The following is a 23795-nucleotide window of genomic DNA, read 5'->3' on the forward strand; positions in this document are numbered from 1 at the left end:
GATATAATATCCCAGAACTTCAATCCCTTTGAATTACTGCAGCATTTTTGTTAAAAAGTATTTCTGAAAGGTTTAATATATATCTTGTTGCTGCTAAATTGCTGTTCATTTAGAAGACTTAGAGTTCGTTCATTGCCTAAAAGAGACTGTAAGTCTAATTTAAATAACCATCAACCTATTTCTTTTCATTCTAGCTTGCCTAAAATGAAAAAATAATGTGCATTTTAAAGTGCTTTAAGCGGTCTTTGTATGCATGTGATATGCTGGTACTAGGTATATGGATTTTCAAGATGTGTATATCCTGAAGTTAAATGAAGAATATGTTTTATATCCCCATATATTAAATATTAAATACAATATCACTTAATAGATAATTTATTCTTATATGTGATTTGCCAGTAATGTATTTTCATTAGTTGGCTTAAATAGCATTTTGAAATATGTATATTTATGTTTTTTAAAAGCTTTCTCTGAGCATTTGAAAATGTATGGGTTGCTCTGTGGCCAATGGACTCTGTTATTTTCATTTTTGGATCTCAACATCTTGCAGTCAATTTGTGGTCAAATTTTTTTTGCTCTAAGAAGGTTAGATAGCATTGCCCAGGGGACATGGCCTTTGTAGTCCAAGCAGGTCTGGCATTAAATGATTGCAACAGTTTCCTCTTTCCAAAGAATGGAGTGTCCTGTTCGCCCAGTTCTGAGTCCCGGAGGCAGGAAGAGCTAATAAACTTAATCTGCAGTAAAGCCTCAGTCTTCCACACGGCAAGGCATGGCTAAAGTAAAATAATAAAAAGAACAATATTTATCTTTCAATTGTTTTTAAAACAAATAAACCATACTCAGAAAACAGAAGGATGCTACAAATTTGCTCCAACAACCTGTTTTAATGGGGTTTAATATAGAGTTCCATAGTGTTGCATTGTAAATTGTCAATTTTGTATTTTTCTGGAATGGGATTAATAAATCACAGACTTGTGAATTTTTGTTTAATTTCCAATAAGATATGAGATATTTGTGAAGACTCAGGTTTCCACATAAAAAGTGGGAGTTTGCAAGACCTATTGGTAAGTTTCAGAATATATCTTTAAAAAAGTGTGATTAATGTTTTAATGACTATAATTAGTAAAGCAATGGATTGTAAGTGATCTCTTATTTGTGGGACTTAAGAATGTCATCAGTGAGTGTTAAAAACTTATTTTTGTGAATGCTACTAAGAATAATGTCATTAAAAAGTTGTGGTGGGATGTATTACTATGTTCAATAAATGAATGTTCATTTGATATAATTAATTTCATTCTAGCTGTTCTAAATGAAACAGCTATTGAGAATCAGCACTGAGAGCTTATCATTTATCATAAAATGTGCTTAAAGGGTCCTGTTAAATATTGAAAAGAAAACATTATTGACATTCTCCTCCAGATTTCAGGTAGTTAACTAAAAGTGACCAGTGTCACACCTGTGCAGCTTCCTGAAGACACTGTGCAGTAAGTCAGGGAGAACAAAATGTGAATAAAGGAAGCAAAGCTGGCCATGTGGGTACAGTTAAAACAGAAGCCATTCTATATTTATATATCAAATTATAAATAGTGTTTTTTTCAGATTAAAAATAGTCTTTTGCCATTTGTCCATTGCTGAAATAAGAATCTGGGAGAGGTTGTAGGTGTAGACTTTTTCCTTTTTTACTCTGCAGCCTTTTAAACTCTCTTCTGCAATACCTGTGGATTGAACTTTTATAAATGAATTCATTACCTTCATTACCATTCCTTTATGCTCAGGTTTAAATCAATTAGGTAGCTCTCCTACTCATTTGCTGTCATCCCAGAAGAGAGGGAAGACTTGCTCTCTTGAGCTGTATTTTTTCTTGTGGAAAGTGAAGCAATTACGTTTCTTAATCTTTGTCTGCTCCAGACATTATGTTTTCCTTGAAAATATTTTTTCTCAAAGAGACTAAAGAAAAAAAATCTTTTTTTATCTCCTTTGAATTCTAGTAGGAAATGTCATGCCAGTGATTTCTGTGGGACTATTTGAGTTCTAACATATAATTAGACACTCTGTACTTTGCCCCTGTAAGTTTGTAATGTTTAAAAGAAGTCAGTCAAGATAATCTTTGTTAATAGTAATCTCACCTATATTTCACATGTGTGTTAATAATAACAAACACTTTTTATTCTCGAGTTCCTTCATGAATTTTGAAGCCACTATTAATAACCTGTTTCACAGGTGGATTTTGGTGGGGGGCAAAAATGCTCAAATCTTTTGTAAGGCCAAGCTGAATTATATTTAAGACTCATGTAAATTGTTCATTTGAGCAAAATTATGTGTGTTTCCGAAATGTGATTTAGCTTCTCCCTATTTCAGTCAAAATTATTGACATGTGACTGGATATTATGTGATGCATGGCCATAATAAGTCAATTATTTGATCAAACTAAGATTTCCTGTTGTAGAACAGGAGTTAAAACATTTGCAATAAGGGGAAATTAGTGTGTTCAGGAATCAGAAGAAGGTGAAAAAGACTATGGGACCACAGTGAAATGAAAATTTATGATAAATGCTGCAATGCATTGATCACTTCCAATTTTCATTCTACTTATGCACAAAAAAGATGGGAAATGTGTCCTGTGGGGCTGAATCATAGAATCATTTAGGTTAGAAAAGACCTTTATGATCATCAAGTCCAACTGTTAACCCAGGACTGCCAAGTCCACATCTACTTGTCATCTAAATACCTCCAGGGATGGTGACTCCACCACTTCCCTGGGCAGCCTGTTCCAATGCTTCACCACCCTTTCAGTGAAGAAATTTTCCCTAATATCTGATCTAAAGCTCCCCTGGCACAACTTGAGGTCATTTCCTCATGTCCTATCACTTGTTACTTGGGAGAAGAGATGGGCACTCACCTTGCCACAGCCTCCTCTCAGGTAGTTGTAGGGAGTGATAAGGTTCCCCCCTGAGCCTCCTTTTCTCCAGACCAAACAACCCCAGGTTCCTCAGCTGCTCCTCATAAAATGTGTGCTCTAGACATTTGACCAGCTTCATTGCCCATCTCTGAACAGAGTCCAGCACCTCGATGTCCTTCGTGTAGTGACGGGCCCAAAACCGCACACAGTATTCAAGGTGCCGCTTCACAAGTGCCCCGTACAGGGGGACAGTCACTGCCTTAGTCCTGCTGGCCATGCTGCTTCTGATACAAGCCAGGATGCTGTTGGCCTTCTTGGCCCCCTGGGCACACTGCTGGCTCATGTCCAGCTGGCTGGTGACCAGCACCCCCAGGTCCTTTTCCATCAGGCAGCTTTTCAGCCGCTCTTCCCCAAGCCTGCGTTTTTGCGTGGGGTTGCTGCAGCTGCAGGACCCAGCATTTCTCCTTGTTGCACCTCATACAACTGGCCTCGGCCCATCGGTCCAGCCTGACCAGACCCCTCTGCAGAGCCTGCCTGCCCTCCGGCAGATCAACACTCCCACCCACCTTGGTGTCATCTGCAGGCTTACTGAGAGTGCACTCAATCCCTTTGTGCAGATTGTTGATAAAGATATTAAACATACCTGGCCCCTCAGTACTGAGCCCTGGGGAACACCACTTCTGATCAGCTGCCAACTGGATTTCGCTCCATTCATCACAACTCTTTGGACCCAGCCAGCTAGCCAGTTTTTCACCCAGCAAAGCATATACCTGTCCAAGCTAAGAGTGGTCAGTTTTTCCAGGAGAATGCTGTGGGGAAACAGTGTTCCTCTAAAGGATAGATTCTCCTTAGTCTTGCTTTTGTTGGTAATGTACTTAATAGAAGCATTTTTTGTTGTCTTACAGCAAGAGCCAGATTAAGATCTAGTTGGGCTTTGTCCCTTCTAGTTTTCTCCCTGTAAAATATCACAGCATCCTTGTAGTCCTCCTGAGTTGCCTGCTCCTCCTTCTAAAGGTCATGAATTCTCTATGTTTTTTCCTGAGTTCCAGTCAAAGCTCTCTTTTCAGCCAGGCTGTCTTTCCCACCAGCTTGTCTTTCAGAACATGGGAACGGCCTGCTCCTGCACCTTTAAGATTTCCTTCTTGAAGAATGTCCAACCTTCCTTGGCCCCTTGGCCCTTCAGAACTATCTCCCAAGGGACTTTGTCAACCAGGCTCCTAAACAGTACAAAGCTGGCCCTCTGGAGGTCCAGTGTAGCAACTCTGCTGAGCCCCCTCCTTACTTCTCCGAGAACTGAAACTCTTATCATTTCATGATTGCTATGCCCAAGACAGCCTCCAACCTCAGTCCTTCTCTGTTCACAAACAACAGGTCCAGTGGGTGCCTTCCCCAGTTGGCTCACTCAGTAGCTGTGTCAGGAAGGTATCTTCCACACATCCAAGAAGCTCCTGGACTGTTTCCTCTTCGCTGTAATGTATTTTCAGCAGACATCTGGTATGTTGAAGTCCCCCATGAGAACAAGGGCTAGCAATCATGAGACTTCTAGCTGCTTATAGAATATTTCATCTGCCTCTTCATCCTAGCTGGGTGCTCTGTAACAGACTGTCACCACGGTATCTGCCTTGTTGACTCTCCCACTTCTTGCTCATAAGCACTCAACCCTAACATCACCGTCATTAAGCTCTTGACAATCAAAATACTCCCTAACATACAGGGCTACCCCACCACCTCTCCTTCCTTGCCTACCCCTTCTGAAGAGTTTATAGCCATCCATTGCAGCACTCCAGTCATGTGAGTCATCCCACCATGTTTCTCTGATGGCAGCTATGTCATAGTTTTCCTGCTTCTAGCTCCTCCTGATTGTTGCCTATGCTGCACATATTGATTTTGATGCACTTCAGTTGGGCTATTGCTCCCGCCAACTTTCTGCGGGGAGAAGCCCTTAAATCCTATGTGTCCATTCTCAAGTGCTTCTTTGGTTTCTGACACATCAATCAACCTTGTGTCTTTCCTGCCACATGGATGTCCAATCCCCTACCTCTATTGAGAGGGCAGACCGAAGGACCTTGCTAGCACACTGGGTGTGCTGCCCCCAGGCTTATCTCTAGCGAGCCTGGTTTTATCCCTTTCCCCCTTCCAACCTAGTTTGAAGCTCTTTCAGTGAGCCCTGCTAACCACTGTGCAAAGATCTTTTTCCCTCTTTGAGACAGGTGTACCCCATCTGTTGCCAGCATGTCTGGTGTCATATAAACCAACCCATGATCAAAACCCACAAAGTTCTGCCAGTAACACCAGGCTCGGAGCCAGGTATTGATCTGCTGGCTCTTCCTGCTTCTTCCCTCATCCTTCCTCGTGACTGGTAGGATAGTGAAGAACACTGCTTGTGTTCCTAATCCCTTAACCGGTTGTCCCAAGGCTATGAAGCCTCTCTTGACTGCCCTCAGACTTCTTTTTGCAACTTCAGCTGCTTCATTGGAGCAGTTCCCTTCATGGACTGCTGGCAGTTTATATGACAACCCAGGCTGTGTTGTTCAGGATTTCTACCAGCCACTCGGAGGTCTGAGGGGCCAGGCCTGGTAGGACACAACCCTCTGTGCAGGGCCAGCGGGGAGTGTGCGTGCATCACACCTTCCCATGGTCTCCTGTCCACACAGGCTACAGATTAAGGCAGAAATTATACTGCCTTGGGCATTGCCTGGTCCTTTCCCTTCACCTCTTTCTCCCTTTAACAGTGTCCTGTAGCCTTTGTTGGGTGGGAACAGCAAGAAATAATTCTTAAAATATTTACACAGTTCTTCAATTATGTTATAACTCTTCAGAGTCCTGGTAGACTCTGGATGCCGGTACCCTGCAGGGAAGGGTGGACGTACCATGCAGGCAGGAGTACAGAGGGGCTTGTTCACACTCTAAATGAGCTGAGCTAGTTTAGGTACTACAATTAATCAGTGTGTGGCAGTGTGTTGCTCCTTAGAGAATAACTTACCCTGTTTCTCAGCAGGATAAAATAGCCTGTGTAAAGCTTCCTGATGTTGCGAACTAGAAAAAAGGAAAATCTAGCATTGGTGAATGTAGTGTAAGCATGTTACTTGGTTATGCACAGAGTCCTTAAAGAGTATGGAAGCTTCAGAAACATACTTTAAAATGATGTGTTTTGTCAGCAGCTCTGATAATTAATTAAGATTAATCAGTTATCATTTTAGGTAAAAGACAATGTTGCTTTTAAAAAATATTCATTCTCCAAAACCATAATTAACCTGCTCTGCTTGCTCCCTGCTAATTGCAGCCATTCTTGCTAGAATGATGTTACAGTGGCAAAACCAGTAGAAGTGGTAGTTTTGAAAAAGTAGTTTGAAATGTTTCTTTCTAAGTTTTGGGTTTTGTAACTGCCATGCCACGTCAGAGAAGCCAGTTTATCAGAAGCTCAGAGTTCTAGGATTTTTAAGGACCTGGCAATTATCTGAAGTAATTCTTAAGTAATAATTTAAGACTGAGTAATTTTTAAGGTATGATAGTATTCCTCTTTGGCCATCTTACAAGCATTTAATTTTTCTCTTAAATAAGCTGTGCATCACCCACATGTATTTCTGAAGAGGAAATAACTCTACCTTACTGTCCATGAGAATTAGTGTTTACTGTTAATTAAGCTGCTTCTTTGGCATTAATAGCATAATTAACTTTGACTTGGTTTTGTGATTTATGGATGAATTTAATTTTATGTGGCTCTTATTTGAAACTATTTGGTTACAACTGGTATTTTAAGGATAGTTTTGATACAGTGGCAAGTAAAGTCCATAACAAAATGAGGTATTTCCTATACAGGTCTTAAATTCTGCTGGACAAACGACAAACTCTAGGGCAGAAAAACACATCACCAGCTGTATTGATGGTTTATAGAAGATCGGTAGTGCAGGACCCTTGCCATGCTTGAAGCTCCTGAAGTCAGAAAGATCTACTAAAAATAACCGGTGTCATTACATAGCATCAGACTGTTCATATGCTTTCCTGGAAAGAGTGTCTTTTGAGAGGTGCCAGTTGGGGGTCTCCAGTTACTCTTGGTGTTTTGATAATGTAGCCTTCAGTTTGTTGAAATATGTATTTGTGTGAAAAGTGTGCCTTTCTTGTGTGCTTGTTTGAGTAAATGTTGTCACTATATTTTGTATGGGTTTTTTTTCAGCCGCCTCTAGCAATTCAATGATTATACATTTTCTGAGGGGTTTTGAGTGTTCACAGTGCACATATCCTATTTCATAGGCAGGTGAAGCACAAGTTCTGATGAGGATCTGAGACCCAATTCTCTCTGTCCTCATCTTTATGCCAGAGGACATGGCAAGATGTCATTTCTGCCCTCTTCTGTCTGCTACCTTTCCTTTTTCACTCCTGCAGCCATGCACTGGATCACGAGGGAGCAGGCCAGTAGCATGGGATTTATGCTGGGCCCTGTGCTCCTCTGCTGTTACGTAGCTCATTTTCTTGTGCTGTGCATGCAATATGTTGAATTGAGGATGAGACACTGCACTGAAGTAGAAACTGCCCAGTTCCCAGTATCATGCTGAGTAAGTGAAAGTTGGAGACATCTTCAGCCTTGTTGGTCATATGCCTGGTAAATCTGTGCCTAGTCTCTTCCACCTGCGTGGCTGATAACGTCATGTGTAGGTGCTGCTGCATGAAAACCATCCACTGACATTTCTGTGCAAGCTGTGCAAGATGCAAGAGGGGAAGAGAAAGCAGAGACCGAGTATGCTGGGTTTCATGTTTCTTTAAAAGAAATGATGTTAAATATTTGTATAAAGTAAGCCAAGCAAGTAAATGTTACATTGCTCTTAAATCTTTCTATTAGTTAATCTATAAAGAGTTGAAAGCAGCTGTTCAGATCAGCGGTCGCATACTGATGATGAATGGTTGTAACTCACATGGGAAGGCAGTAAAGTCTCACACAGCATAAACATCTGTAAAAGTAACATACAGACTTCTGCTTTTATCTTGCCTCCCCTCTTGGGGAACTTGAGAGAAATAAAATAGGTTGTCAGTACTTTTTTTTTTTTTAATATGACTAACAATATTCTTTATTTTTGTTTCTCCACCTAGGGTATTTATGTAAGGGATGCACCTTTGAAGGACATAAAAGTGTTCAACTTCCGCCGATTTGTAGCTCTTTTTAGTGTGGTAAATGCTACGAAGCGGGACGCTGGCAACTATCGCTGCATGATCCGGACAGAAGGAGGAGTTGGTGTATCAAACTATGCAGAACTGATAGTCAAAGGTATTTAACAATAAAAATAAGTATTTGCATGCTCAGTGTATGGAATAAGGATACTGCTAATTCAGTAAGAATGTTACCCATAGCCTGTTAAAGTCAATAAGAGGTTCAGTAAATAGACTCTATTTATGTAAATCTTAACAGTCTATCCAGCTGTAACAAGGCTAGGGCTAATTAACTAGTTACTTGTTGATTGTTGTTTTAAATATTTCTCCAAAAAGGTACTGTTTAGAACTATATGTCTTTACAAGATTTTTTGAAAAAGATGAACATATACTGGCTATTTACCTCCTTTGTGGAGATTGCATTCTAAAAATATATTTACTGCAAAATATGAAAGACTTACATTACAACAAACATAAAATACACATATTCCAACACATGGAGGGATGTTTCTAAAAATAGCAGGAAATACATGTAAATAGAACGCATACAGGTCTGTCCATCCTAAATAAAAAAACTCAGCTAAAACAATTTTTTAATATTCATGGCTTTTATATTTCATTTTGATTGCTTCTTACTTTTATACTAGTATTTTGGACGAACAAAATTTTATTTTTGTTTTGTCAGAGACAAAACCATATTCTTTAGCATCTAAGTTGTGGAGCCACAGAATTGTGCAATGTATCTTTCCTTTCTGGTCCAAGAAACAAGTGAGATGAAGGGCTAAAAGCTCTTTTTCTCTTCTTTCTGAAATAAATTTGATCCAAGTTTGCAAGGAGTGAATGACTGCCCTAAAACTAAATCCACCACAGGTGTGGGATTTTCCGCTGAGAATTAGGAAGGACACAGTTGCATCTATTATGCAACCTCTGATTTTAGAAACAGTATCCTTTGTTGGATAATACTTTTTTTCTTTTGAGGGTAGCATTTGGATTATCAGAGATTATTTAATTTTAGATGTTCTAATGGAATTAAAGAAATTTATAGGCTAAGGAGTAACAGAGCAAGAAATTAATTTTGTGTCATACTTTCTTGTCACTCTGCTTTCCAAATTCTGCTCTAGGTTTTATCTTTTGGGTTAAGATACAAATTAACATTTCTTATGATTTAGTAATCTAATTAAAGAATCAGTTCCTATTCCAGTATAAGAGCTTGCAGAGTTCTACTTGCAGACAGCAAACTGGATAAGGGGCTTTGTTATTAGTTGATCTGGGATTTACCCTTTTCTTTCTCCTAACTTTTCAATTATTTTGCATATTTATAAACCTGTATGAGATTTGTCAGAACTTCTTGAAGACACAATCCTGTTGCTAAAGGCAACTTATATGTAGGACAATAAGAAAGATGTAGGATAACTGTTACATCTGAAAATGTACCATGGATCTTGTTTCTGAAGTCAATATAGAAAGCATGTGTATGAGAAGCTAGCAGTAAAGGTGTATTGGGTTTGCAGGGCAAGTTTTGGTAGCAGGAGGACTACTGTGGTGGCTGCTGTGAGCGGCTGTGAGAAGCTTCCCCATGTTCGATGGAGCCAGTGCCAGCTGGCTCCAAGATGGACCCACCGCTGGCCAAGGCTGAGCCCAAGAGTGATGGTGGTAGCACCTCTGGGGTAACACATTTAAGAAGGGGGGAAAGTTACTGTGCAACAGCACTTGCAGCTGGAGAGTGGAGTGAGACTATGTGAGAGGCAGAGCCCCGCAGCCCCCAGGTCAGTGCAGGAGGGGCAGGGGGGCTCCAGGTGCCGGAGCAGAGATTCCCCTGCAGCCCGTGGTGAAGCCCACGGTGGGGCAGGCTGTGCCCCTCAGCCCGTGGGGGTCCGTGGTGGAGCAGATCCCCACCTGCAGCCCGTGGGGGTCCGTGGTGGAGCAGATCCCCACCTGCAGCCCGTGGAGGACCCCACGCCGGAGCAGGTGGGTGCCCAAAGGAGGCTGCGACCCCGCGAGGACCCAGGCTGGGGCAGGGTCCTGGCAGGGCCTGTGACCCCGCGGGGAGAGGAGCCCGGGCTGGGGCAGGGTCCTGGCAGCGCCTGTGACCCCGCGGGGAGAGGAGCCCAGGCTGGGGCAGGGTCCTGGCAGCGCCTGTGACCCCGCGGGGACCCAGGCTGGGGCAGGGTCCTGGCAGCGCCTGTGACCCCGCGGGGACCCAGGCTGGGGCAGGCTGTGGAGAACTGCAGCCCGTGGGCAGGGCTGACACCGGAGCAGCTGATGGAGGACTGTCTCCCGCGGGAGGGACCCCAGGCTGGAGCAGGGCAGTGTGAGGAGCCTCCCCCTGCGAGGCAGGAGCGGCAGAGACAGCGTGTGATGGACTGACCGCAGCCCCCGCTCCCGTCCCCCTGCACTGCTGGGCGGGGGGGACGACAGAAAATTGTTGAAGTTGAGCCTGGGAAGGTGTGGGGGTTTTTTAAGATTTGGTCTTACTTTTCATTATCCTACTCTGATTTGACTGGTAATAAATTAAACTAATTTCCCCAAGTTCAGTCTGTTTTGCCTGTGACAGTGTATCAGTGAGTGATGTCCCTGTCCTTTTCTCATCACATGAGCTTTTCATCATATATTCTCCCCTGTCCAGTTGAGGAGGGCAGTGATAACGCAGCTTTGGCGAGCACCTGGCATCCAGCCAGGGTTAAGCCATGACAGAAAGAAGAGTTTGAAGGAGAGGAGGCTCAGTGGCATAAATAAGGAATCAGGACAAAATACTAAAGCAAAGCAAAAGTTCTGGGGAAAAAATGATGAGACAAAGTGAGGACAATAGAGTTTACGTTGAGAAGAGATACAGGAATGTTAGCAGTTAAGCTGTAGATAGGATGTGGGTTTTTTTGAATTAAATAAAAATTGAAGGGGATATTTAAGAAGAAAATAAGGAGTGGAATAATGAAGAGGTGATATGGTTAGAGCAGTGTGAACAGGTGTTGATTGGAGAAGAAAAAACTCAGGCTATAGGTTAGCCTGGGGAATAATAGGTCACCAGTAGAAGATACAAGAAAGCCACAATGAAGAAGAAACTTTTTTCCAAATGGAAGAATATGGTTTTAGTGAATGTGTTTTAGAGAATATGGAGAGAAACATGACAAGACAAGGAGAAGGAAGTTGCAAATAACCAGTGTATGAAGATAAGACAAAACAAATTGTGGTGTGAAAGCTTAGATGAGCTACTAGAATGGACAGATGAAGAAATAAACAGAGTGGGTGAGATGAGAGTGTCGTTATGGAAATGTGGAAAAATTGAGGTTATTTCAGTCCAAGAATGAAAACAAAATAAAAGAGGTGGCTAAAAATGTAAATATAAGTCAGCAAAAAAAAAGAAAGTGTGGGCTGTGAATCCCAATAGGAATGAAGAAACATCTTTCAGACCTAACATCAGTGAAAATGAAGAATGGAGACTGCCTGAAGGAGGCAGGTGGAAAATTTACTGCCTCAGTGACAGGAGGTACAGGAAGCTGAGTAAGTTAGATTCTTTTCAGTTTCTCAGATTTAGGGTGTTTTAATTTATTAGGGCTCCTTTTGTGGTGCAGTAGATAAAATTATGAAGCGTATCGTTAAAGCATTTGTGCTTGTGGAGGTTCTTTCAGAAAATTTGCACTAGGCACTGTGAGCAAGTGGATAGCCTTTGGGTGTAATCCCATTAACTACTTGTAGAGCGGCAAAGTAATTATGGTAATCCCCCTTGCCTGTATTGGAGCTTTTATGAGACCACCTGCAGGTCATTCCTTCTGACCTAAAAAGACCCATTTTAAACATTGTGCTGTAAAAACCTTTAGATGGCTATGCTGAAATAGCAGCATTAGGGCCTAATTAGTAAATACCCTTTCTTATTGATGACCTATAATTAAGAAATTGTATTTACTATTTTTTTCAGCAGCTTGTCTGCAATGTTAGTTAGCAGAATTCAAAGATAATGGAGTGAGTGATTTCAATGCAGATATATCTTTTTTAATCCATCACCATCAATAAATCATGAAAAATGTACATTTACCCATATTGTATATAATGCTTAGTATACTTGGGAATTACTGATGGTTTAATAATAGTATGTGTAGAAACAGTGGTGTAATTACTCCCCACTCTTTGTTGCAAACAATGAATCTAATTCTTTTTTAATTTACACTGGTGTAACCAAGCTGACTTAAGAGGAATTTCCCTAGAATTACACTGCTAGGATGACAGGGGAGTCAAACTTTATGTTTGTAAGTTAAAGAGCATCAGTTCTTCACATTTATCTCTCTCTGTTTCATTGTGGTTACTGAACTTGTAACTCAAGTTGCAAGTAAGTAAATGCTGCACTGGAGTTGGGATATTTTCAAAGTATCTTGGCTTTTAAGTTGGGATGTTTGCACAGTGTAGTGAGTTACAGCTGTGTACAACACCCATTCTACTTCACTGTAGACATAGTTTCACTAAATAGGAACTTACTCTAAATAAATTCCAGTTACCTATGTATACCTCTGTAAGGTTTGTAGTGCTGCTGTAGTGTGATGCTGTGTTGCACTGCAAACCAGGTACTAGAACTTTTGAAATTGGCACAAGGGCTGCTAGTATCAGATGCTGCAAACCAAACCTGAAAACACAAAGGAATAGAAATGAAATCTTGAAGATGAGAGATATGTAAGAAACTGCCAAATGTTTGGGGTTTTTTCTTGCTTCTTTTCTTTACCTGAGCAGAAACTGCCAAATGTTCTTCTCTCTCTTCCCCCGCCCCCTCCCCCCCCTTTCTTTTTTTACCTGAGCAGATATGGTTATAACAAGGTTTAATCTGTATGGGGGAGGAAGCAATTAAAAAGCTGTCAGTTAATCCCATGTTATCTTATTAAAGAATTGTAAACATTGATATTGTCTAACTAATGAGCAAAAAGCCTGCCAGTGAACAATTAGTCTCTCCTTAAACGAGAATGAGAAAAGGGATTTATTTTTTTTTTAAATTCATTTGTGTCATCTTATATGTCTTTTAGAGGAAGGTGAAATAAAGTATTGATTGCTCTATTTAAACAAATCCCGAAGGGGAGGTTTTCAATTTACCTGAGTGTTTGTTCTGATAGGAAAGGCTGAAAAGACGGTGCTTTGTCATTGTGTGTGCTTAAACTACACTGTATCCTCATATAAGTTTGTCAGAGAATTGGATTGAAATGTCACTTTATCTAATGGGAGACATGAAATTGGCCTTGTCAGATCACCCACTTATTGTAAAAAACAGCAGTTCGTATCTAATAGGTGATATAAAAGTAATCAAACATTGAGCAAAAGGAAAATAGTAGGGTGGAATTGATTAAATGTGTTTGGTGAAGTAAATGAGACTTCTACATACAGTCCCTAGGTTGAATCTTTCTAATAGCGGGCAGATACAACACAGATTAGATTTAGGAGAACAGAATGAGCCTGTCTGAGCAGACATCAGATTATTACAATGTTCAGACTGCTTATTGAGTTCAAACAAGGTAAACCTAGGTGTCAAATTGGTTAAAAGGAATTTTGTTAGGTTTTTAAGCAAGGGCATAGAAAGGTAGCCATCTGTAATGCTGGCAGCTTAAATGTCTGAATCTTTCCAAATGAAAGATTTAACACTGGGAACAGAACCAAACCTCTTCTGGACCTCTAGAGCAAAGAATTTATTCTGGAGGGCAAAATCATTCTGAGAAGAAGACACAGTAAGAAAATATTAACTATTGCTTGTCTGTGGTATCAGTTGTTCCCATACATTAAATACATGCAGGTACTTAACATCTGTTTTTTCTCTCTGCCTGCTAACCTTTCATGCTGGATCCATCAGCACAGGCTTTACCCCTTTTTTGCAAACAGTGCTGGTATTAGGACTTATTTTTATGGTTGCCTGACAGTTCCTACCATGAAGGCATGCTTTCAGATGCTCATATTTTGGCAAACTGACTTCAGGCTGATATTTTTCAGTGTGGGGGTGTGCTGCAGCTTGAAGGTTTTGAGAAAACCTCCAGCCAGAATGGTGGAGGTAGTTCAGCCATCTTAGGAAAGCGCTGAGGACTCTCAACTTTAAAGCAGGAACTTTTTTTCAGGAGGGTAATAGTTATGTCAAGAATACTGTTTTTCTCGTCCTGTGAAGATCTGTTTTCAAGTATAGTCAATTTACAAGCTTCTAATTAAAACCCACCAAGACTCTGAGAATTCTCTGAGTTAAATTCTGAAATTTCCCCCAAATTCTAGGTACAGTGAATGGGATTTAAATGCAAGCAGTGCTCTGTGCTCCTCTGGGAGAAGCTGGATCCAGGCACAGGAATCAAAAGCTGTGAGCTTACCTAACCTGTGCTTTACTGTAAAGGCAAAATGGTGAGATGCATGATGTGGTAGCAAGGGTTGCAAGGGCAAGAAGGTGCATGTTCAGATGAGGTTGTTAGTGTTGGGACTGAAAGGCATGGCAATCTGGGAGGTGTTTTGAAATGAGAAGGGAAGCAGGTGAAAATTTGGGACTACATAAGCACTGAAAACTAGGGAGAAAGATGACAAAGAGTAGAAGATAAACTTACATACACACATGCCTATTTGAAAATACGTATGTGTGTATATATTTGTAAGGGATGAGAATGGGGGCTAAGGCCAGTGAAAAAGGGAACTCTGAAAAGAGGAATTGTCTAGTGCAGCAAGGTAGAGGAAAAGCGTGTGCTAGGAAGAAGCATCCGTAGAACAACAGCAGAGTGGAAGGCATAGAGAGGAGCAGGCATAGAGCTTGTAGATACAGGCTAGGGTAAAAAAAGAAACCAACAAACAAACCGAATGTGGAGTGGGAATTTAGTGGTGTTTGGAATGTGGGGATAGTGACTATAGTGTGAGGAGAAAACAAAAACTGAGCAAAGCAGGGCATGGGAGGGGTAGATGGGTTTAGACCACTTAGGTAATCAGGTGAGGATGGAGTGAGAGCAGTGCGAGGTGAAGTACTGCAGTCTTAGAAGAGGGTTGGTGAGTCAGGAGCGGGGAAGTGAGAACAATTGGTTTTGAGAGGAATCGTGTTTGGAGAAGGGAACAGTTTGTGGGTCCTTAGGGATGGGTGGTACTACTACTACTACAGGGTTTAGCAAGATATCTGCTAATGTCCAGCTAATAAATTGTACCTGCATAGGCTTATCATTGTATAGTACAAGGACACTTATTTTTCTGTAAAGTTTCAAAATATGTGTAAAACATAACAATGACATTTTCCTAAATGATGAATTTACAAGTAATTTTAAGAACATTAGGATACGGGGTCAAGTGAAGTTTTCATCCTGAACAGTCTCAGTAAAGGAATACTGTAAAATTAGCTAATGTGTTATGCATTATACTGTTTAGAGATATTGTTTAATTCAATTATTACATGCTTTGGCAGGAATTATTTAAAGACTTTTTTGATGAAAATATTGCATGAAGAGCTGTGGTGTTTCAAAATCACTGCGGTGCCTTCTGTTATCAGTGGGGTTACTTGTTGCCCTGCATCCACAACTACATGCTGCAAAATGGCACTGCTCTCCATTGTTTCCAAAGGGACGGAATCATTTGCATGCTGAAAAGAGGAGCACAGTATTTATATTTATAAAAAAACAAAATAGAGAGGAAAGTGGAAGAAAATATTCTTAAAATAAAGCTGTTTAATTGATTTTAAGACTGTAAAATTACAATTATTTGCTTAGATTTGTAATAATTATGATGTTTTTACTGTGGACATAGCATCAGAGATGATTGATACATTATTTTTATCACCTCACCTACTCGTCATGTGCTCAGCGGTATCACCTGAGGATGTTGTGGCATTATCTTTCTAACAGTTACTATTTAATTAAAAAAAAAATAGCTTGCAGGATTAATGTTTCTTCCCTGTTCCCTTGCAAATGTAGCATGGCTCCATTCTCCCACACATTCACCTCAAAAGAAAAATTGAAAAGTGTTCCTGTTTGTGTTGAAGTAGGGTTTTTTTCATTTTTCAAGTTAGGTGTTCTAAGCCACAGAAAAGAAATGTCTATTTTTTTGTGTTCTATAACTCACTTAAATCTCAGAGATTTCCATTATCTCCACTGGCATCTCTGTGTGGTGCCTTTTCCCTCCCTATTAAAATTTTAAAACTGGAAAACAGGAAGAAGTTAGGATCTTGTAGAAGACATTTGGAAATTCCGTATAATTTAAAATACAAAACAGTGTAAATAAAGGAGTTACTGTTTCAAATATGTTTCAAATTAATATAAAAGTGCATAAGAATAAATAGGTTATATGCATGTATGACTAGATTTGGTTTTATCCTCTGCATAAGAGAAGGGCTGCTCCTTATCATAAAGGCTTTGTCTTTTTCTCATATTTACTGTAAATTATGCATTTACATAGGATGACATGAGAGCATCTACCTAAAACTTTCTTGTCATCTGCAGACCTCTGGCTCTGTAAGGTGGCCACTATTTTCTTTCCATAAGGGCTTATGCCCATCACCATTTGTCACAGAATTCAAGAAGACATCACCTGTCTGTCCAAAGTCTAAAAAGCATTACATTTGAAATTATGGATAAACTTACCTTCTTCTTTTGAGTTAACATTCTGTTTCAAAACCCTATCTTTAAGGGGTTTCACAGTACTGAATAGCTTTGTTTACTTATTTCAAGGTATCTACAAGGAAGAACTCCTAAGCTAAACCATTGTACTAAATAGCCTATGCTACAAACTTGTTTATGCAATCAGTTGAAAATCCTTCCTTGAATGTACACAGCTGTAAAATCACAGGTCTATTGTACCATTTTCTTAAAGGTATTAATCAGAAAATAATATGCATGGAATTTTTTTGAGACTATCGTAGTGGCCACCAGTAAAACTGCCTCTAGTGGAAGACAGTGCTGCTGCAGTCTGGTATTTACCTAATTAAGTGATTTGAACTCCTCAATATCCTAAAAAAAATAAACAATTTTACTTACAGAAGGAACAAATTAATGTCAGAAGAACAGCTTTCATACTTTAGTCATTAAATTGTCTCATTATATTTGGTAGTACATAGTTTGTATTAAAGTGTCTGCTTAACTCTTGGTCTCATGTTTATGACCAGCCACTTAATAATGAGCATCATATCTGTAATGAAAGGCTCATTTTATGTAACCTTGATCTCTGGTAGGAAGACTACTTTTATTATTAAACTACATTACTAATATTAAACTGCAGTATATGCAGGCTTTGCTGAAATAATGCAGCTTGCATTAACCTTTTCTACTGTGGTCACAAAGGAATGAAAAACATGCCCCAAGGGATAAAAAGACAATAAAATACTGTCTATTTCAAGTACTTGTAGTACTTGGAACGAATTGGTGTAACCACTAACCTTAGTGACCTAACTCCTGAGTTCGCATTTTGAATGGCACTTCAACAGCCTTTAGTAGCATTTGAAACTTGAAAGTAATTAACTGTTCTTTCAGCATGGCTAAGTAAATGCCTTAGGATGCTCTATAAAAGTTCCATTTCATGTCTTGGTTCACAAAACAGCCTAATGATTTAAATTGATGCTAAATCATTTCGAGTCAAGTCAGAACTGTTTCCAGACATGCTATTGCTGTATGAAGCCATAGTTCGTATACTACAGGGACAATAATTACAATAAAACTGCAGTATGTGTCTAACTGGTGACATTGCTTTGCCATATATTGCTACTGACATGTAATAGTGTTTTCCATTCTGATTTGAAAATGTAAACAATGCTTTTTGTTATGTACTGGAATCTATCAAAATATATTAAACTATTTTTATGTCTATCCCAATCAGTAATAATTAGTAGACATCTTTGGAGACATTCTGGATTGTTGCCCATTTTATCATGTTCATGATAGTAATCAATTAGTTTTGTTAAGGTGAAAATATATCTAATACCACTGCCTATGTTTACTATTTTGTGATGTGATATTTTAGCAATTACTAACAGATTGCACAGATTGAAGCTTACGTGCAAGTGTATAGTGCTAATTAGAAACTGTCTGAGGCACAGTAATCTTCAATGTACTTAGTGTTCTGTGAGTTGAGTACTCTTTCTGTACGTGAAAAAAGGTAGCATCACATAGGATAATTAACATGTTTGTTAAAACAGCAATTCTACAATTCTACTTTTTCTCAGGAAATACCAATACTTATTTCCAGAGTTCCTTTCTCCCTTATGTTTCATTCTTTTATGTTCTTTAACTCTGACTTTGAAGTCCTTGAGAAAATTGGGAAATGTATAAATTACACTTTTCTTCTGTTTGACTACCTATATCTCAACATGTTAGGAAATGGTTAGCAGAAGAGAATAAATCTCAATCCACAGCTTAGGAAAGGGAGATGTTCTGTGCTCATTATGTAGTCTGTGTAGCCTTAAGAAGGTGGCAATGTTTACTGATAGGTACGTTAAAGAATATTTGATCAAACAGGGCCTTATTACAGTGGCCTGGTTTTATTCTACTTAAATATATTTTAACCAATGGGAAGGTGAATTTTAGACAGATGTGACGCATGAAACAGCAAAGTAATTTCCTGCTTAATCAATAGGGAAAAAATAATTTATTTACCTTTAAAAAGACATGTCTGCAAATTACTTCAGCAGTTTAATTTAAAATAAGATGTCCATCACCTAATAAATAAAAGTGTTTTTAAAATTTTGCTCACTTTTAAAATCTTTACAATGCAGCCTATCAAGAGATTGCACACGTGCTTGCTCAGTGAGAAAGAGTACTGCTTCTGTATGGTTGTTAGTGAAAACAAGCAATTACATGAAATACAGTCAGACTCATAGTAAAGACTCAACAATTCCCCCAGCTCTCATTTAGAAACTCCTTCTATTTAACAAAGATAATAGGACGTGAAAAATCATAGAATGGTTTAGGCTGGAAGGGACCTTAAAGATCATCTAGTTCCAACCCCCCTGCCATGGGCAGGGACACCTTCCAATAGACCAGGTTGCTCAAAATCCAGCCTGGCCTTGAACAAAACGGGGCATCCACAGCTTCTCTGGGCAACCTAGTCCAGTGTCTTGCCACCCTCACAGTAAAGAATTTCTTCCTAATAGCTAACGTAAATCTAGCCCCTTTTAGTTTGTAACTATTAACCCTTCTCCTATCACTACAGGCCCTACTAAAAAGTCTGTCCCTGTCTTTCTTATAAGCCTCCTTTAGGTATTGAAAGGCTGCTATAAGGTCTCCGTGGAGCCTTCTCTTCTCCAGGTTGAACAACCCCAACTCCCTCAGCCTGTCTTCATAGTAGAGGTGCTCCAGCCCTCTGATCATCCTTGTGACCCTCTTCTGGACTCACTCCCACAGGTCCATGCCCTTCTTATGTCGGGGACCCCAGAGCTGAGCACAACACTCCAGGTGGGGTCTCACAAGAGTGGAGTAGAAGGGGAGAATCACCTCCCTTGACCTGCTGGTCACCCTTCTTTTGATGCAGCCCAGGATGCGGTTGGCTTTCTGGGCTGTAAGTATGCATTGCCAGGTCATGTTGAGCTTCTTATCAACCAACATCACCAAGTCCATCTCCTGAGCCCTGTTCTCAATCCATTCTCCACCCAGCCTGTATTTGTGCTTGGGATTGTCCTGACCCAGGTGCAGGACCTTGCACTTGACCTTGTTAACATCATGAGGTTTGCATGGGCCCACTTCTCTAGCCTTCCAGGGTCCCTTTGGATGGCATCCCTTCCCTCCAGCTATCAACTGCACCACACAGCTTGGTGGTGTTGGCAAACTTGCTGTGGGTGCACTCAATCCCACTGTCTGTGTTGCTGACAAAGATATTAAACAGCCCTGGTCCCAGTATGGGCTATATTTAATCTGCCTACACAGAAGTCTGAAAATATCAAGGCTGAGTATTACAGTTCCTGGGAAATAATGGATAAAAAATTCATTTTGTTTTCATGCAGAAATCATTGTTCTGGCTATGTCTAAGGATAGACTACAATATCAATTTCAGCTTAAAAATATTAGTATTGAGTAGGATTTATATCTCCATCCAGTAAGAACTGTCTTTTGATAAGAAAACCTGAGTTCATATTTCTTTTTGTATTGGAAGTTAAAAATTGCCGTGTCATGTTTAGTGAATAGAATGCCAGTTGCACCCATTTTGAAGTTACATGGTATAAACAAAAGCTTCATGTTAAAATCGCCAAGTGCATAAGCAGACGGGTTTGCATATTGCAGTTTATTGGAAACAAGTTGATATGTAGTGAAAATTTCTTCATATCCGTATTTTTATGCAGTCTTCAGCTCTAATATAGTACAAAACCTATTGCTTATTTGAATTTTTTAGAAGTAGAAAAAATGGCGGTATAATCATTGCTACTTTTTGTGACTTATTGTGCTTCAGAGCCACCAGTTCCCATTGCTCCACCTCAGCTGTCCTCAGTCGGTGCAACTTACCTGTGGATACAGTTGAATGCCAATTCTATCAATGGGGATGGACCCATTATTCAAAGGGAAGTTGAGTATCGAACTTCCAGTGGAAGCTGGTATGATATACAGCCTGTGGACTCCACGAGCTATAAGATTGGGCACCTCGATCCTGACACAGAATATGAAATCAGTGTATTACTTACAAGACCAGGTGAAGGAGGAACCGGATCTCCTGGCCCAGCTCTCAAAACAAGAACAAAATGTGCTGGTGAGTACTCAAAGGGATTGGAAAGTTGTAAGCATCTTTCTAGGGTTGAATAAGTATGTTATTTCACTAGCAGTTTTTTACTGTCTACCTTAAATGAGCAGGCTGCAGGAATTAAGAGTGAATGTTTTTAAGTATAAGCTATTAGCATTTGCCAGCTACAGTGACCTTGAAACCAAACTTCAGTGCCGCTGTAGATTGCAGATGAAATCATGCCTGTGCATGCCTTAAAGTGGTCAGTGTAGAGTGCTGTATAAATAAACAGGTATGCATTGGGCTCTCTCTGTTTCATTACACACACACACCCTTGCCAACATATGTTTGGGTTTTAGGTTAGTTAATCTTTTTTTTCTTCTTCTTTTTTTCTTTTTTTTTTTTTTTTTTGGCTAGTATCCCAAGCTTGTTAAAGATTTTGTTTGTTTGGGATAAAATTTCTTTTTTTCCTTTTTTCAATGTCAGGTATTTCAAATGTTTGTAAAGTGGAAGGAGATCCTATGTAAGAACAAAAGTATACACTGTTCAGTTTCAGTTAACAGATGAGGTTTAGCAAAGGACTGCTTTCTTGAGTGACTGACAGCATGTCTTTTCATTAAATGAGATAGTGTGATTTGTGGCGCTGTGTAGCAGTCTTGCCTCCTGTTTTGGATATTATAATTTATAGTGCTGACCTTTGACTGTAAAAAGATACAAAGTAAATATATTATACAAAAACAGTTTTACAGTAATTTTCAGAAAGAGTGGCAGTGATATTAATTTGGGATTCAGCTGCTCAGAAAATAATGGAGTATACTGTGACCTGGAATTTTTTTTTTTGTCACTAGTATTTTCCCCCAATATTGTGAATCTTCTTCCTGCTGCCGTGAAGTTGGTGGAAGATGGGCAGAAATGTACCTAGAGGACACAGGACTAAGCAAATTGTATTAGCTTAGTGACCCTAACCTTTTAAGGAATGGCTTGGTATTGTTTGTCTTTTTAACAGCAAAAATTACATACTTCAACAGAAATAATTATGTATTTCCATTGTGTATGAAAAGTAAAAGTAAGTAAAGCTGCTTTTTGTAAAGTCACCTAGCCACGTGTCAGGGGCTGAATGGCATTTCAGTTGAACTTGTTGGTGTGATGTCAAGTACGGAATGAAATATAGTTGCTGTCAGAAGTACAATATTATGTTTTTAAAGACAGAAGCTTATGCAAGTACTAACTCTTTGATATTCTTTTTGCTTTTTTCCTTCCTCTCATTACTGGAAAGAAGTATTTAATGAAATTTATAAAAAAGCAGTACAGCTAAGTTATAATAATAGTAAAGCATTTTTAGTATTTGTAAGATTTTCTTTACTGGGTTAAGATAACTTCAGCTGAGTCAAAAGCAAAGCACAAAAATAAATCTGAGTTCCCTTTACGAGGGTTTCTGGGTCACTATGCCTTTCATAATAATGTAAAATTGTCTGTCTAGACAAGGTAAGTATGTATTTAATATGCAAGTACTTCAGTTATTTTACAATTAAAACAGTTTTTCTCATAGTTTGATCATCTGCTTATATGATTATTTAATGTAACATCGGGTGCTGTATAGGTCAGCCTGTCTGTACTAAAGGGTTAGAGTGTGTGGTGGGTTGATGCCAGCCACACAGCCGCTCACTCTGCCATGGGACAGGGAGAAAACAGAAGGAAGGCAAGAAGACTCATGGACTGAGATCAAGACAGTTTAGTAGGGGAAGCAATAGCTATGCTTACAAGCAGAGTGAAATTTATTCACTGTTTACAATTGGCAGGCAGCTGTTAGATAGCCGCTTCCTGAGAAGCAGGGCCTTGGCACACATAATGGTTACTTGAGAAGACAAACACCAAAACAATGAACATCCCCCCTTCTTTCTCCTTTCCTTGAGCTTTGATTGCTGACTATGACATCATATGGTACGGAATATACCTTTGAAGAGATGAAGTCAGCTGCTCCCACTGTGTCCCCTCCCCGCCTCTTGGTCCACCTCCAGTCTACTCTCTGAGGGGGGGGGGAGTGGGAATAAAAGGCAGCCTTGAGGCTGTGCAAGAACTGCTTAGCAGCGTTCAGAGCACTGGTGTGTTAATCAACCTTGTTTTAGTCACAAATACAAAACACAGTATCTTATAGGCTGTTGTGGAGGAAATTAAGTCCATCCCAGCCAGACCATGTAGACAGAGAAATCCAGAATTTTAGTTAATTTAACAACATCGTATGCTTTCTGGTCTTTTCAGTGGTACATACTGTTGAGTATAAAAACATGCATCCAGTCTCATAAACCACTATGTACTGGAAGTGTTTTATTACCTGGTAATGCCTTGTAATACATCAGCATTATTTGTGTTTTCATTAAGCTAAACAGTAACCCCCTTAAATTAAAAGCAGAAAGTGATGGCTGACTGAAAAAAATAAATTGAATGATGATATTAAATCTGTCTCTACAAATTGGCTTTTTTATAGCAGAAGATCCTGCTTTGAAGGGGTGGTGGTTATTGGTTAACTGTTAGCAAGTGACATGCTAATAACTGGCCCAGGGGCTTAAAAAGAGATGCTGATAAACTAATGATGGTATAATTAAGCTGGGTAGGAGTAAAATAATGCCAGTCTCCAAAGCATACCATAGAGTTAATAAAACAGGAGTCTTTAAGAGAAGAGTCATTGCACCTTTTTAATTACTGTGATAATTGTATGCTGCTTGCCTGTTCCCTAGGGGTCTAGTGAACCACTTGGAAACTTGAAGCAATATGCTAGACATTCAATAATCTTAATAGTTCTCCAAAGCATTTGAAATATGTTTTCATTTTAGTAAGATGAGATTTCAGAGGCTTGTAATAGACAAGTCTTATCTGTAACTTTAGTAAATAAAAGCATCTATAATTAGAATGCAAAGGAAAAAAAAATCCTCACTTGGTTGCATCACCCTCAGTGGAGCAGTTGCATACTTTCTAAGTGCTTTGCTTCCTTTTGTTGAAATGTAATATAAATGTAAGTGCTCTTTCAGTCTAGTGTTCAGGAAAGCCAAAGAATTACATTTAGGTCTGGATTAGATTTAACCTAGAACATGGAATTCAAGTTTCAAAAAGAGAATTTTAATGGATTTTGGCCACTGTGAACCACATTTGA

At 39.6% G+C, this 23795-nt stretch overlaps 1 protein-coding gene across 9 annotated transcripts in view; it reads left to right on the forward strand.

Annotated features, from left to right (window-relative positions):
- Window positions 1-23795, forward strand: part of PTPRM (protein tyrosine phosphatase receptor type M) — a 481749-nt gene that overhangs the window by 180004 nt on the left and 277950 nt on the right. For all 9 annotated transcript variants that reach the window (XM_056332147.1, XM_056332148.1, XM_056332152.1 and 6 more), the window contains exons 6-7: window positions 7985-8159; window positions 20384-20677. In XM_056332147.1, the coding sequence (XP_056188122.1) occupies window positions 7985-8159; window positions 20384-20677 (469 nt within the window). The remainder of the gene's footprint in view (window positions 1-7984; window positions 8160-20383; window positions 20678-23795) is intronic.

Source organism: Falco biarmicus, chromosome 3 (genome assembly GCF_023638135.1).
Source record: "Falco biarmicus isolate bFalBia1 chromosome 3, bFalBia1.pri, whole genome shotgun sequence".
Lineage (NCBI taxonomy): Eukaryota > Metazoa > Chordata > Aves > Falconiformes > Falconidae > Falco > Falco biarmicus.